Here is a 15,409-nt window from a genome sequence, read left to right as displayed (position 1 = left end):
TATGATGTTCAACGGTGTTTGTTTGTTTGTTTATTTGTTTGGTTCCAACTTTAACATTCTCGTCATTATCACAACAACCCTCAACACAGTCAACAACGCGTCAACGTCTACATCCAGTCATTATTGATTTGGAGATCCCCGTTTTCAGCCAGCGTATGCATGGAAGAGCTAGTCACCATGCAAGTATGGATGATGATGGTGATGATGAGAGGTGGGGTCAAAGGTGGAGATGGATGCATAAGCAGTAGTGATGATGATGATGAAACTGAATGATGTTTCCTTTTGTGGGATGTTTTGTTCTTCTTTCTTCTTTGGGTATCTTTCCTCTTTGGGTTGGTGGTCAATCATATTCCCTTTACCCGTACCCTTTTAATAATCAATTTCCCCCGCACAGACGCATTCAAAAACAAAACGATGCAAAAGAAAAAAAGAAAGAAATCACTCACCTCGTCAGTTGTTATACAAAATATTTGAAGATGATTGTTTAATGAGATGAATGCTTATGATAACGTTGAAGGGTGGGGGATGGAATGTTAATTTGTTGATAGCGTGTTTGTTTATGTGTTGTTGGAGTAAACTTGTACTCTATGGTGATGTGAATGGCTGACTCGTATCAAACTTAAACACCACCGTAAATCCATCCCCGGAAATTACCGAAAGAGGCAGTCGAATACCAACACGTGGATCCCATGACATATATATATCACGTGACTTGAGTGCCCTTTCGAGATTTTGAAAGTCAAGATGTTTTATGGTCCAGGCGGCAATTAATTTTATAGGTATTATTGACATACTTGACCTGAACGGCCAATTGACATTCACAATTCTTGATACTTAAAAGAGTGACGACGCAGTAGTCCACGGAAGGATACCTTGTGCATTGCTGAAAATGGCCTCGTCAACTGAGTCACCGTCACTCGCAACGGCATTAGCCAATGTCAGACGTTTGACTTCTTCGACTCTTCCACACCAAGCCAAACCAGCTCAATTATTGGTAGCTATTGAATCAACCATATCATCGACTCTTGGTACATCTGAACTACCACATAGCTCAACGGCATATTTCGCTTCTTTACAGCAAGTTTTGGAGAAAGCAGTCAATGATGAAGTACCTTCAACATCACAAAATGATGAAGAAATGGCAGAAACTGAAAATATGGGTCAAGGAGCATTAATACCTGCCATACTGTATCTGTTAGCTATAATAATACCTGAAACTCCAAGCTCAGTTATACTCTCAAAAATCAATATCATATTGGAAAACATCTTACCCTTATATGATACTTCTTTAGAACATCCTCCAGCTTTAAGATCTTTACTTCAAATCACTACTTCACTCTTACTCGTCCCTTCCTCCGCTCAACTGAATTCTTCCCCTCTGATGAAGAAAGCATGGAATTACCTTTTAGAGTTAAACTTAGATCCAAGACCCAAAGTAAGACATGTAGCACAAGAAGGTATACGGAAAATCTTGACTACTCCTATTCCACCGAAATTACAAGCTGGTAATCATCCATACTTGCCTCGAGCGAGAGAGTGGGTTATAACGATTTTACAAGAAGAAGTCAAGACTGGTGGACTTTCCGCAAATAACAAAGGCGGCAAAAAAGCTAGATTCGCAGATGGAGAGGATAGTGAAGGTAAAAGAGCGATTTGGGTGATTCAAGGTTTAAGAGGCTGGGTAGCTGTTTGGGGAGATGAAGTGAGTTGCATAATTTCAGCTTCGCAACGTTCTCCCTTATCTGAAGAAACGCTTAGCTGACGGGGTCTGCATCAACAAAATAGCAATTATCTCCTTTATGTGGCTTACTTCTCTCGCTCCCACCTTTACCTCACTTGACAATACAAATCTATTCTTTGCTCGCCCACTTACTCTCCCCACCACCAGCAGATGCAGCTTCCCCGACACCCTCAGTACTCACAAACTTACCTACAATTCTTGATTCCCTCCTTTCATCGCCTCCAGCGATGTCCGATACACCTACATATCTCAGCGCAATCACTTCGGCCCTCATTAAGATGTCCCTTCAAGACCCTTTATCACTCAATACATACTTGCCTAAAGCGTTCAACCTAATTTTCCACAATATCCTGTTATCGTCCAATACTACCTCCTCCGTATGTACTGCCGCTGCAGATGCTATTGGTTCACAAGGTATCTTAAGATATTGCATAACGGATGAAGCCATCTTAGCTACTTTGACGTATATGAGAAACGGATCAAACCTTCCTGGTGCAAGGAAAAAGTCAAAAACTCCTTTCTTATATAGATTGATCACTTCTTTGACTGAATCATTGAATACGCATGCTCTTAAGACACCTTACCTTTTCCAAATTCTTGTTGCTCTTATTTCAAGATTACGACTTAGAGTCTTACCTGGTCAACAAGCTCAAATAGACCCCTCCGGAAAAGGACAAACAGCCGCTGAAGAGCTTTTGATGGATCTTATAAAAGAAGTCGGAGATCTTAGGCATCAAAGAGGCTTTGAGCACAAAGACGGAGTGGATCAAGTTGTGGGAATGGCTATAGAGGTTATAGGTGTAGCTGTGGTACTAGACAGATTGCCTTTGAACATTGAGCCTGATGCGTGAGTCAAATTGTATTGATACATATTCGGGACGAGAATATGAGCTAAAGCGATTGCATTTATAGTTCCGGCGCACCACCTTATCCAGGTAGAGCCCACCTTTTACCTCTTATTAGGAGCCGAACGACAAACGATCAATTATCATTTTTTGCTATCTACTTCAGACCTTTATCTGAACGATTATTTGAGAAAAAAGTATTGGCTGAAGACGGTGGTCGAGCGGCCGAAGCGAAAGTCTGGGAAACTGTTGTCTCGCAAATTTGGGATTGTTGGAGTGGGTTTTGTGAGATGCCCCGAGATCTAAAAGAGGTAAGTCTCTTCATTTTCCAATGGAAGGGATGAACAAATGACTAAATCGAGTGTTGGACACAGGGTCTCACAACGCCTTTCCTCTCTTTACTCACTTCCCTTTTATACACCCAACCTCTACTCCTTCCTTCCTTACTCCGAGGTCTATCTCAGCTGGTCTCGGCCACTCAACGATTATTGAACTCAGCTTCTCCACCTGAGGAGCTTCGTAAACAATTCGGTGCTGATCAGGAATCGGCTAAAGAAGATATGGAGTTCTTGAAGACTTTAGCCAAAGATATGGTATCCGTACTTTTGAATGTATTCAGCAAGTTGCCCAGGGAATCAAGAGGTATGGTAGGGGAAGTTATTGGATTGTGGGTCGGAATCATGACCGAGAAAGTGAGCATTTTTTACCTTATTCCATCATTCTATATACCGTCTACAACCTTGATGTACTCTTGAGCAAGACGCTGATCTCGGAAATGGTCAATAGGATATAATCGAAACCTACAATACCGTGACAACACATCTCTCAACAAATCTACATACCGTTCAACCGCCATCCGAAGGTGCCTCCCCCATCTCTCATACGATGTTAGACCTCTTGATCATCTTTGTACCTCACTTACCACCTGCGCAATCACAAGCACTATTTACAGCTGCATCCCAAGGAACAATGCTTGAACATAAAGATGCTACAGTGCAAAAGAAAGCTTACAGATTGTTAAAGAGGCTCTTGGAAGCAAGCAAGTTACAGAAGGGTAACGAAGAGCAATTTGTCAAAAAATTGAGTGAAGCTGGAGGTGGTGTTGGACCTGGTGCACAACGAGTGAGTTAATCTTCTGTTTGAGGAATGTGAGCTCAATAGTGGTGAACAAATTCTGATGATTCCACTTTGATGGGAATAGGATCGATTGCAACTGTTATCCGCTTTGGTAGAATCTTTACCAAATGACTCATTACATATCATTCCCGAACTTTTATCTGAAGCTGTATTGGGTACAAAGGAAGTTAATGAACGTGCTAGAGATGCCGGATTTGATCTATTAGTGATAATGGGTAAAAAGATGGCAAGTGGTGGTAGTGTTAAAGTTGTCGTTGAAGAAGATGAAGAAAGCATGGGACAACCTTGTGAGTATATTGACATGAATGATTTTTCTTTGGCGACGTTCACGACTTTTGCAAAGGTGTCGAATTTGCTGATGGAAATGCCTCTGGTAGCAACGGTCCAAGCCAATGCTGAGGAATACATTACAATGGTAGCAGCAGGTTTAACAGGTACGACACCTCATATGATTAGTGCAAGTATAAATGCATTGTCAAGGCTATTATTTGAATTCAAAGGTAAGCTTATTTTGTACAGTGAAATGAAATCGGGTTGTAGAGGCTCATGCTTTATGGGACAATAGATGATATTTCGTCAAATACATTATCGGAATTACTTTCAACTCTAATTGTTTTCCTTCAATCGAAAAATAGAGAAATTGTGAAATCGGCACTTGGTTTTGCCAAAGTATCGATAGTCTCTCTACCAATCGAAGTTCTTCAACCTCATATAGGACAAATTGTACCTGCACTTCTTGGTTGGGTACATGATCATAAAAATCATTTTAAAGCTAAGACTATACATATCTTTGAAAGATTAATAAGAAGATTTGGATTTGATGAAGTTTATAGATGTGCAAGTGAATTACCTGAAGAAAGAAAAGTATTAAATAACATTAAAAAGAGGAAAGATAGAGCTAGGAAAAGAAAAGCAGGAAAAGAAGGTGATGAGGATGATGAACAGGTGAGATTTGACTTTTTGATCCTTTTTGTGTGTTAATGGGGGGCGTTTGATGACTGATGATTGATATGATGTTTTGTTATTATTTAGAAACCTCGTCAATCATCTGGAAATGCTTTCGATGATATTCTCTATAATTCCGATTCTGATCTTTCGGATGATGATCAAGATGATGATGAAAGACCTAATCAAAATCAAAAAGGTAGAAAAGGACAAGTACAAAATCAAATACAAAATCAAGGTAAAAAAGGTAAACAAAATGAGAAAGATAATAGGTATATTAGGAATGAAGGTGATGAACCTATGGATCTTCTTTCAAGAGGTATAGCGGGTGGTATATCATGTGAGTGATTTTTTTAATTCTTTCTTTGCGGACAAAAAATGAACCAAAAATGCTGATATATGATTATTTTGTTTAAATTAGCTCAAAATCCATCAACTCAAAAAGCTAGAAGAGTACCAGGACAAGATGCAAGTCATTTCAAAAATGATAAACAAGGTAAAATGGTTATTACAGAAGAAGATTCAGATTCTGATAATGGTGGTAATGGAGTTGGATCTTCAAAAGTAATAGAAGGAAATGCATTTATTTCACAACATATTAATAATTCTGATGGATTTAAAAGAGATTCAAAAGGAAATATGAAATATAATAGAAATACAAAACAATCAAGAGAAGAAGAAAAAAATGAATTAAATATGATTATTGATCAAGAAGGTGATAAACATTTAGAAAAAGGTAATGGAAAAGAAAAAAAATTAGAAGAAAGAAGAAAGAAAAGAAAAGCAATGGGATTAGGAGAAGAATTTAAAGCTAAAGTGAGTTTTTTTTTTTTTTTTTTTGTTTTTGTGAAAAAGAAATTGATTTTGATTTTTTTTTCTTTTATTTAATAGAGAGCTGGAGGTGATATTAAAAGAGTTGGTGGACCTGATCCATATTCATATGTTTCTTTAGGTCAAGCTGGAAATAGAAAACAAGGAAAAGATGGACAAAAGATTAATTTAACTAATAAGAAAAAAGGATCGAGAAGGTAGATTAGATTTTTTTTATTTTTTGTTTAATTTGTGTATGCATTATTGTCTTTTAGTTTGACTGTACATAGTGCGAAGTGGAATGATGGTGTGATATTACACAATGTAATTAAATTGATTTGACGAGATCGTTTTATATAATCTTGGTTATAGATTGTTCAAACGATTTCGATTGAGAGGGGATCTGAATTTGGCTATGAGAAGGGTGAAATACCATAATGTTGAATATATATTGATTTTGAATCAGTATAAAAGTTAAGAATTTGATGAGAGCATTCAATATCTAAATCGTTTAGATATACTTTGGATAATTTCTCAAATAGGTATTGGCGTTCGATTTCGATAATTCATTTGTAGAGAATGAGAATGAAAATTCAATATTTATTTCTTTATATGCTTTTTCGATTTGACCTAAATTCAATTGTGATATTGTTAAGTTGAAAGATGTAAGATTGGTAGTATGGATTTTACTTTTTTATGATTACTTGAATCGAATTAGATTATGAGCAATTTTCCAATATTGATCTACAGAGAAAGTTTAACAGATTAGATTACTTCGAACATGATTCAGGTAAAATTCCAAGATGAGTACTGAGATGAATTACTCACCTTCTTTCCATTCAGACTCGGATTGCTCGTGCATATCAGTACTTGTATGAGCAAGGTTAGTGATTATAACTTTAGACGTGATGAGGGATGTTCTGCAGTTCATTCAAGATAAATGTAGTTTGACTTCTCTTATGATCAAGTCGGTATGAGAGTATCACTCAATGAATCGATCAGTAAGGAAAACTTATAACTGACCAGCACTACAATGAATCTTAATGGCCTGTCTATGTAGTACAAGTAAATCATTCAAATGATACTACTTATCAACTGAATTGACATTCGTATTTCCTTTGTCGTGATTTTTTGCAGACCATCAAATGGATGTCGTCACATAATCCTCGGTTGAGATGGTGACATCAAGTTGTCATCATCATCTGTGACACCTTCTTCGCCTTCATTGAAGCTGTTTCCTCTGTCGGCGTAGCCAACATGAACCCACGTTAATCCGCTGGTTTTCACGCCTTTCGTGGGTGATGGGTCCGGTCGTCTGTTCGACAATGGACGTATCTTCGAATCGTTGTTCAAAAGCCACAACGTGATTTTATACGAGACGATTCACGAATGCTTCACGTGCTTGAAGAGATTTGTTGGTATTCCAGGATGACACATATAGTCAGTCCGCTACATGCTATTCCGTTCGCGTATTCTTTGAACGAAAACGCCCTTAAGCCCAAAAACGTTACCACTCAAGCCGTCCAGATTTTGTTACGAGTACCCTTTATGACGAGGTAATAACCTATGAGCTCTGAGTATGGATAAAATTATGCGAGAAGTAAAGAAAGATCCGCAAGCATGAAACGTAAGTCAAGTTCAAAATTCGTATAGGTATTTTAACAAAGATTACGGGAAGAGATAATCCCTTGATTTTACCAGTAACCGAAAATGCGGGAAGTCATAAGAGTTCCTGAAATGATGACATCCGAGACAATACCAAACCGCCTCGCCAATCATTTTACTTTTCTCTTACATTTTACGCATACTTGTAAATCAACTGTCAGAAGGACAAGAATGACTACCCTTTTCTAATGATATGTGAAGACGCGGGAACCGGAGAGGGACATACCGACTATAAGATATCCGCAGTGCGTAGAGGGACAAATATCATTGTGAAAGTAAGCTCTTTTGGTTGATAGGGATTTTTCTCATTCAAAGATATGTCCGACCTTTACTATATTACCTAAACATCATAGGTTCTTCTCCGTTTTATCAGGATGTTTGAGGGTAACTAAGGGTGAAGATTGAGCCTTGCAAGTAAAATTTTGACGGATAGTCGTGGTCCAAACTCAATGAAATCCCATTCATTCCGCATTGTCTAATAGCAAAAAGAGAAAACCTGACTTGATGCCCAAAGTCTAGCTTATTAGTTTGATCATTAGTGAGCGTCATCTATTTCCGAGACAAAACATTGAGGAACAAAGGGTGATCCGAATAGACAGCAATCATATGTATTGAGCGGGTTTTTTTTTTGTGGAATGTATTACATATGTCATCATCATTGACAGGAATGAAAATTGAAGTTGACTTCCTGGAATATATACAAGCTGACCGACTGACTTGATTGCTCGCTTTACTGATATTGACAACTTCATGTATATCATTTGACGTTAATTAACTCATTGGCCGACAAAACAGGATTATTATACCTTCTTGGCCACAAGCTTTATCAAAGAAAACGAAAAAAGCAAGACCAAGGAAGCGAGATAATTCAAAACGAAATAAAGAATTGACAACAAGGATGTCATCAAGACACTTATCACGTTCAACAATAATATCCTTGTCCATTTTCTCTTTTCTAGCATGTATAACATTCTTGAAATTCTCACCAAATGGTGAAAATGTCTTATCATGGACAACAGATACTTTTGATATAGATTTTACTTTGGATACTTTAAAACCTAAACCTAAATTGTTCTCATGGGAAATTGATGAAGACATCAAAGATCATCATACTTACAATGAAAGGGAAATTACAAAATTGAGAACATGTATGAACGACAATAATTGTCATAGAAATCAAGAAAAAGTTGTATTAGCTTTTGCACATACTTGGCCACAAGCTATCGTGAGTGAATATTTACCCTTTCAACCTGTTCAGTTGAATTGATTGGATCTAATCCCAATTAGATTGATGGTTGGAGAGGTGGTGAAGGTGTATGGTGAGTTCCTCACTACTTCGAAGTACTACGAGAGGTTTTTGTTGATAGGAAATTTCAGGGCAATGTCAATGTTTCGAGCGATGAGAGAATTAGGATATACTGTATTGATAGGAATGAATGGATGGGGTGAGTCCTGAACCTCCTTTATAGTTAGTGAATGAAATTGATCTGATTTTAACGTTTAGAGGAAACATTGGCACATTATAGAATGTTTCCTGATCAAGTTAAAGTGATCATTAAATCAGCTTGGATAGATGATTGTATCAAAAACCCAGCTTGTATAAAATCTGATATCAATTTAACAGGTATACCAAGATGGAAATGTGAGTGAGGACTTTGATTATGATTGGGGAATATCATTCCAAATAATATGGTTGCTGATGAGCAATTTGTAATTTTCAGTGTAAGTTGTGAACCAATTCTCAGTTTCAATTTAAACGGAATGGTGAAAAGGAGTTGTTCTGATATGATAATTCTTTAACAATCACAGATTTTCTATGAATTTCTTCCCTGATGAACATACTAGATTTGGATTGGATTATAAATGGATTATTCATGCAGATAGACATTTCAAAGGTCAAGAAGAAACTGAAAAATTACAGTATATTGGGTAAGTCAAATGAACAACCTATTGCAAAGGTATCTATAGGCTAATTTCTCATCTATTTTATAGATATTCATTTGAAGATGAATGCAAGAATCGAGAATTTATTCCTCATAAAAAACGTCCAATGTCATCTTGGATTTTAGCCAAACAAGCTACTCGTGAATTTTATCCTGTCAATTATCTTGATACAACAGCGCTAACTAACAGTATGAACCTAGTTTTCCATTTGAGTACAGTCGAAACAGCATTTAATAAATCATATTTTGAATTAGCAGGACAAGAAACTGGATTAGAAGAAATGACTTTTAAAGGTGCTTATCAAGTGAATGGGGAATATATGAAAGTGAGTCAAATTGCGACGATCTTGATGAATGGCAAGGAGGATAATCTGAAATTGAATGCTAAATGACGAAATTTCGCGTTCTTGTAGGGATGGATACATGATTCACCTGTAGAATCTTTAAGAGGAGTAATTAATTTAGGTAAAATTGGACCTGAAAGATTTTCAGAAGAATTATCAAATTCAAGAATTATGATTGGTGTTGGAAATCCTACTTTATCACCTTCACCTTATCTTGCATTATGTTCTGTAAGTTTATTTTTGGTTTTTCCGAATAAAACATAACCTTTGGTTGGACTTTTTGTTGGTTTGACTGATGAAGAATTGAATTTGGTTGGTAGGGTACACCATTTTTAAATCCTATTAAAAGTTGGGATTCAGAAAATCCAAATGATAGATCAAAATGGGTTTCTCAACATAATTATTTAAAATGGTTAGATCCTCCGTAAGTCATTTTTGGATATTGTTACTATGAATACAATTCAGATTCGAAATGTGAATGCTGAATTACCTGGTTTCCTTTTCTCAGATACGTTTATAATGTACAGGCACATGATTATGAAGGATTTGTCAATGCTATTCAATCTTCAATTAGTCATCCACCGACTAAGAAATATATTGATCCTCCAATGACGCTGAACGAAGTTAGAAAAAGGGTAGAAAGATTGGTTGAAACTGATTGGAAATCCATAGCGAAAGATTATATGCAAGAAAAAATCGCTGAAGGTGCGACTTACGTGAGTTGATCAATCAGTAAAGCGTCAAAAAGAATGCTATCGTTTGTCGACTTGCTAATTTCTCACCAAATTTTAGACATGGACATTGTAGATCAGTGTCCAATCATGCTATGCATACACGTTGTATATTACTCTGACGGGTCCATGTGATTTCGATGTCCAATGATACTATCCGTTAAACTTCGTCCCAGCTTCATTAACTAGGTGGCGCACCTGCTCCACCTTCAGTACTATCCCCAGTTCCACCTTGTGCGCTACCCTCTGCTCCACCTGTCGTCGATCCACCCGCACTACTCCTCCTTCCACCTCTTGCACCTCCCCTTGCACCTCCTCGCGCAGGAGCTCCTCTTGGCCTCTTCAACACTCTGCCTCTTTCAGCCGACCCTTGTATTCGAGCTATTATATCACCTTGAGTTGAGCTTTCCCCGGAATTTTCAGTCGATACTTCTCCTTCTTCTAAAGGTCTTTTCGTTCCGCCGGTCGGTGAGGTCGGATTTGCCGAAGCGGGTGGAGCTGCTGCAGCCACCGCCGCAGGAGTGGCAGCAGCGGGTGTGCCAGCTTGGTTGAGAGTTGCATTTACAGCTGAATATATGGAATCAGCTTTCGGTGTATTACCGATTGATAACAAGCTAGACTCACTGCTCAGAACGGAATTCGCTCTCGTAGCCGCACCGCCTCGTGCAGTCCCTCTAACAACCCCTCTTGCTCGTCCTCTTGGTATACCTCGGGATGGCGAGCCAGCAGTAGCAGTTGATCCTTCGGCTGGTGATGTCGTTGGAGCAGTTTGAGCGGTTTGGGTCAACGGAGAATTTTGAGTCTGAGAGGTTTGAGGCTGGAAGGCACCAGCAGTCGCCGATAAACCAGCTGTGGCCGGAATCGGTACGCCGAACGCACTCGCTACAGGTGTAGGCGTAGCAGCTGGTGCAGAGCCAGAGGCAGCTTCCAGTTTTTTCTCAACTTCAGCTTTTTGCCTTTCAAGGGTCTTCCTGCTAATTTCCGCTGTCTTCACTTGTCTCTCTAAAGCTTTGACTTTGGTGGTCAACTCTACCACTTGCCCTTTTAGAGTTGTAGCTTCGGTCTGTATCGATTCAGATTGAGTCTTGACAGCTTCCTGTACTTTTTTGTCGAAGGAAGCGTTGAGTTCAGCTTCCTTAGCTTGTAAATCATCAGAGCCTGCTGTCGATGCTCGCAAAGATTCTAATGCCTTTTGGTGTTCAGCGACTAATTCTGCTTCCCGAGCTGACACAGCAGAATTGACAGCTTCGTCTGTCTTGGCTTGATCGACAGCCCCGTCCGTTGAACCGCCAGGAGCGGCGGATCCGGTACCAGAAGCTTCGAGATCGGCGATTTTTTTCTCCAGTTCGGACACTTTAGCTTGTAGTGATTCAACGGTACTCTGAGCGGCGTTCCGTTCGGTCGTTAATTGGTCTAATCTAGCCTTCATCGAAGCGTTGACTCGGTTAACTCGCGTAACATTATCAGCATATCGCTGAGTATTCCGTCAGCTGGGAAATCAAACGTAACGCGCAAAGGATCTCACTTGATCACCTTCATCTTTCTCCTTCTGCAGTTGCTCAACCTTTGATGTTAATTCAGCCCTCTCGGCGTCCGTCAAAGCTGCAGTCTCTGCTGGCACTGCAGTAGAAGTAGAAGCCCCTCCGACAGCTGCAGAAGCTTGAGCTTTAGCTTCTTCGAGGTCTTTTTGAGTCTGTTCAAGCTTTTGTTGGAGGGCAGCGAGCTGATCCGACAAATCAGCTTGTGTCTAATCGGACAGTAAGATAAGCCAATCAGAGCTTACCTCAGCTGATTTATCCGTTGTAGCAGGAGCTGCGCCACTTTGAGCCTTGGTCAACTCGGACTGTAATCTTTGTACGGTACCCTCTTTCAGTCCATTGACACGCTCAGCCTCTTCTAATTTCTTCTCGATCTCTCCAATATTGGTTTTATGACTCGCGATCTCGCTGTTGAGTCCCTCGATCTTGCTGGTGACTTCTTTGATCTCCTTATCTTTAGCTTCGAGCGCTTCAGTATGAGATTGAGCAGTTGTATTCTGGGTTTCGGTAAGGGTATCGGCTCGCCTCTTCCAGTTGATCCCAATCCTATATCTGTTCTCGGATTCGGTTTTGAGTCGCTCGACTTCGGCTTGGAGGGTCTTGATCTCTTCGGACCGAGTATTGGCTAGAGCATCTGAGGCTTCTTTCTCTGCTCGGACGGATGAAGTTGCTGCAGACAATCGAGCCTCGAAATCTGCTACTTGTGCTTCGACTGCACGAGTTTCAGAGCGTGCCTGTTCAATTTGGTTTCGGAGAGCAGTACTACGGCAAAACATCAGCGGGTCGGAATGTGTAAAGTTTTTACCAACTGACGCTTCTCTTTGTAATTCCTCAGCGCGCTTCTCCATTTGCGTTCGCTCCTCCGATCGGCTCTTCTCGGCTTCGCTAGCGACAGTCTTAAGGTTGTCGATGAGCTGTTGCAGTCTAACCCTTTCAGATTGAACTTGGGCGAAGTCAGATTGTAATCGACTTTCGGTGCTCTACGCATACGTAATCAGTCGGAGATCCTTCAAATATCGTTTAAAGTGACTGACCTTCCACTGTTCTTTCTCGGCTCTCAATAATGCGGTCTCGTTCCTCAACCTATCAGCCTCAGCTTGACGAGTGGCGACTTGCTCGAGTGCCTGAGGTAATTTGTTAGCCGGTTTCCGAATCATCAGCTAAAAGTAAGCTTACGCTACGTTGTTCGTTATGCGCATGTGAAATGGCATTTTGCAATTGTCTGTATTGAGCCTCAAGATTGGTGTATTCCTGTTTCTGCAGGGCATTGGCCTCGTTGAGCATTCGCGATTGTTCTAGCGCAATCCGAAACCATGAGCTATGTGACCACTTCCGCACACTCCCAGGTGTTCCGGCTTACCCTCAAGTAATCCAACCTTAGCTTCCGCCTTTGCCTTTTCGACTTCTGCTACACCAATTTGCTCAGTCTTGACCTTGATCTCCTCTTTTGCTTCTTTTACCTCCACATCAGCCCTGTTCTTGACCAAATCTAACTCAGTCTGCAAGGCGGTCACGTTTAATTGATGAGATGCATCGGTGCCGTCTTCAAATGGTCCGGTCGGTGTCGAATTATTCCACTTGAGACCTTCTCCTTTAGCCAACAATTTACTAAAGAAGTCCCGTTCTCTCGTAGCTTCAGTAATCTTCTTCTGAGCTTCCAATAACTGAGAGTGAAGCTTGGTTATTGTTTCTGTGGCTTTATCCAAACTTGCACCAGTGTCCACATCATCTTGACTTGCACTGGCCCGAGTGATCTCCCTTTGATCTAACTTAGCCATCAAGCTTCTGGTCAATCTCAGTAATTTTTGATTCTGTTCCTGCAATGATCTAATCGACCTGAATTCTAACAGATGATCAGTTATGATATCCCCTTCCACCGTCGATGTGCCGTCGATAGATACGGAAGCTAGCGAAGGATCATCCCTTATTGCAATCTGTCGGATTAAGCCTTGCACTTGACGAGAAAGATCGTCAACTGTGCTTTGCAGCGAAGTGGCTTCTTCTCGATGATGTGTAGCTGCTGCGTTGAGCGATCTCACTTGGTTATCGTAAGCATCACGAGTAGACATGACTGTCGCTAGCTCAGCAGCAAGAGTGTTGGCTCGATCAATCGCTCGACCATGCTCAGCAGCTTGCTCATCAAGGAGGGGTTTCTGCAGCACCTGAGTTAGCGAGTCCGAAAGTCAACAACGAATGAGCCTACCTTCTCAGCTATATCTTGACCAATCTCATCCAACAATCCCGTCAATCTGGCCACTTCATTCTCCGCTGCTCTCAACTTCCCTTCTTGGATGGTGTAATCGGTGTAGAATTGGGTATATGTCTTTCCACTAGCCTTCATACCACCTGCAAGAGCAGCAGCTGGACTAATATCTGTTCCTTCCCCTCCGGCAAGAGCTAGACGCTCTACCACAATCTTGAGATCTTCAGCTCTCTTCTCAGCTTCTTTTCTGGACCTTTCCTCTTTCTTCCATTTCTCTTCCCAGTTTTTTTCTTTCTCACCGTACGACTCAGCCATCCTTTCAAGCTCTGCTTCCCGGTCGTTCACAGTGGATCTAGCTTCTTCGCCCCTCTTCTCTAGTATACGGTTTTCTTCCAGTAACTGATGGAATTCCATTGATACTGATGCTTTCTTTGCTGCAGCGGCGGATGTAAGAGTAGCGATGTTGGCGTGAGCCTCCGATAGTCGTTGAGATTGGTCATTATATGTTCGTTGTAGGGATCGATAAGAGTTTTCGACGGTATTCAGACGGGTAAGGAGGATTTCATGCTCAGCACGAGTTTGCGATTGTTCCGCTTGCTACAATCACCGTCAGTCTGATGTGATGCATGAGCACGGTGTAAGAAAGGAACAAACTTTTTCAGCCCTGTATCGTCCGAATCTTTCCTCGACATCAGTAACGGCTTTACTGAGATGCAGTACTTCTGCACGAGCGCTTTCTAAAGCCTGGACACTACGTTTCTCGTTGAACTACATAACCGCATTTCAGCTCTGCGACCCTGGACTATAATTCAGGCGGCAGTGTTGACCCACCTTGGCTGTCTCAGTTGTCATCCGCAGCTCCGAGACTTCCACATCAAGATGAGCGATCTTCGCGGAAGAATCAGTCTTTTGAGCTCGAAGAGCATATAGCTCCTCTGCAACGGCAAATATGAGCTTAAGTCTTTAGCGTTGTAGCAGTTTCTCCGGCTCACGGGTATTCTTATTCGATCGCTGTTGAAGTCTCTCCGTCTCGTCGAACAGCTCCTTTTTTTCCCGCTCAATCGCCTAGAGAACTGTTTGTTAGCTTGATATAGTCGCAAGAGATGGGACATTAGCTCACTTCTATCCTAGTTTGCAATACTGATAACTCGGACGTGGATTTGTGATGAGATGACTGTAATGCAGATAGTTGCGTTCGAAGCTGATTCGTTGTTGATACTACCACGAAACTCAGCTTGAGTCAAACCTAGATCAGTGTGAGCTGATCACTTACGTGCACCCTCTTTATCGTTCTCAATATCACTCTTCTCTTTCTTTACCTTTTCTATCTCCTCCTCTAGCTGTTTGACTTTACGTTGAGCATCAGCTAAAGCTTGTTCTTGTTCCACTTGACGCCTTATATCTTCTGATGTAGTTTCTGAAGGTTGAGGTTCAGGAGGAGGAAGAAGCTCGGAAGAAGCTCCCGATGGGGGTTGTTCGGATGCCATCGTGATTGTATGAATTCTCA

At 40.7% G+C, this 15,409-nt stretch overlaps 3 protein-coding genes across 3 annotated transcripts; 2 read left to right on the top strand and 1 right to left on the bottom strand.

Moving 5' to 3' along the window:
* Nucleotides 1-889: 889 nt before the first annotated feature.
* Nucleotides 890-5,700, top strand: I206_105102 (uncharacterized protein; the record flags this gene model as incomplete). Its single annotated transcript, XM_070203059.1, has 11 exons — nucleotides 890-1,702; nucleotides 1,786-2,588; nucleotides 2,654-2,897; nucleotides 2,961-3,278; nucleotides 3,373-3,708; nucleotides 3,788-4,010; nucleotides 4,101-4,223; nucleotides 4,289-4,668; nucleotides 4,756-5,008; nucleotides 5,090-5,484; nucleotides 5,560-5,700. 11 exons carry the CDS (start codon nucleotides 890-892, stop codon nucleotides 5,698-5,700), a joined length of 4,029 nt encoding a protein of 1,342 aa, XP_070059160.1.
* Nucleotides 5,701-8,041: 2,341 nt separating this feature from the next.
* I206_105101 (uncharacterized protein) lies at nucleotides 8,042-10,237 on the top strand (the record flags this gene model as incomplete). Its single annotated transcript, XM_019154405.2, has 11 exons — nucleotides 8,042-8,368; nucleotides 8,431-8,462; nucleotides 8,521-8,588; nucleotides 8,648-8,789; nucleotides 8,953-9,072; nucleotides 9,136-9,227; nucleotides 9,288-9,412; nucleotides 9,500-9,658; nucleotides 9,751-9,854; nucleotides 9,939-10,146; nucleotides 10,223-10,237. The coding sequence occupies 11 exons, from the start codon at nucleotides 8,042-8,044 to the stop codon at nucleotides 10,235-10,237; spliced, it is 1,392 nt and encodes a 463-aa protein (XP_019013145.2).
* A 105-nt stretch (nucleotides 10,238-10,342) lies between these two features.
* Nucleotides 10,343-15,389, bottom strand: I206_105100 (uncharacterized protein; the record flags this gene model as incomplete). The annotated part of the gene is made up of 14 exons (XM_070203058.1): nucleotides 10,343-10,728; nucleotides 10,786-11,635; nucleotides 11,687-11,884; nucleotides 11,945-12,461; nucleotides 12,513-12,679; nucleotides 12,734-12,823; nucleotides 12,876-12,994; nucleotides 13,060-13,852; nucleotides 13,903-14,499; nucleotides 14,557-14,670; nucleotides 14,734-14,837; nucleotides 14,895-14,967; nucleotides 15,023-15,120; nucleotides 15,176-15,389. The coding sequence occupies 14 exons, from the start codon at nucleotides 15,387-15,389 to the stop codon at nucleotides 10,343-10,345; spliced, it is 4,320 nt and encodes a 1,439-aa protein (XP_070059159.1).
* Between the last annotated feature and the right edge of the window lie 20 nt (nucleotides 15,390-15,409).

This window comes from Kwoniella pini, chromosome 6 (genome assembly GCF_000512605.2).
Source record: "Kwoniella pini CBS 10737 chromosome 6, complete sequence".
NCBI lineage: Eukaryota > Fungi > Basidiomycota > Tremellomycetes > Tremellales > Cryptococcaceae > Kwoniella > Kwoniella pini.
Note: the sequence above shows the minus strand (reverse complement) of the source record. Positions and strands in the feature narration are given on the sequence as shown.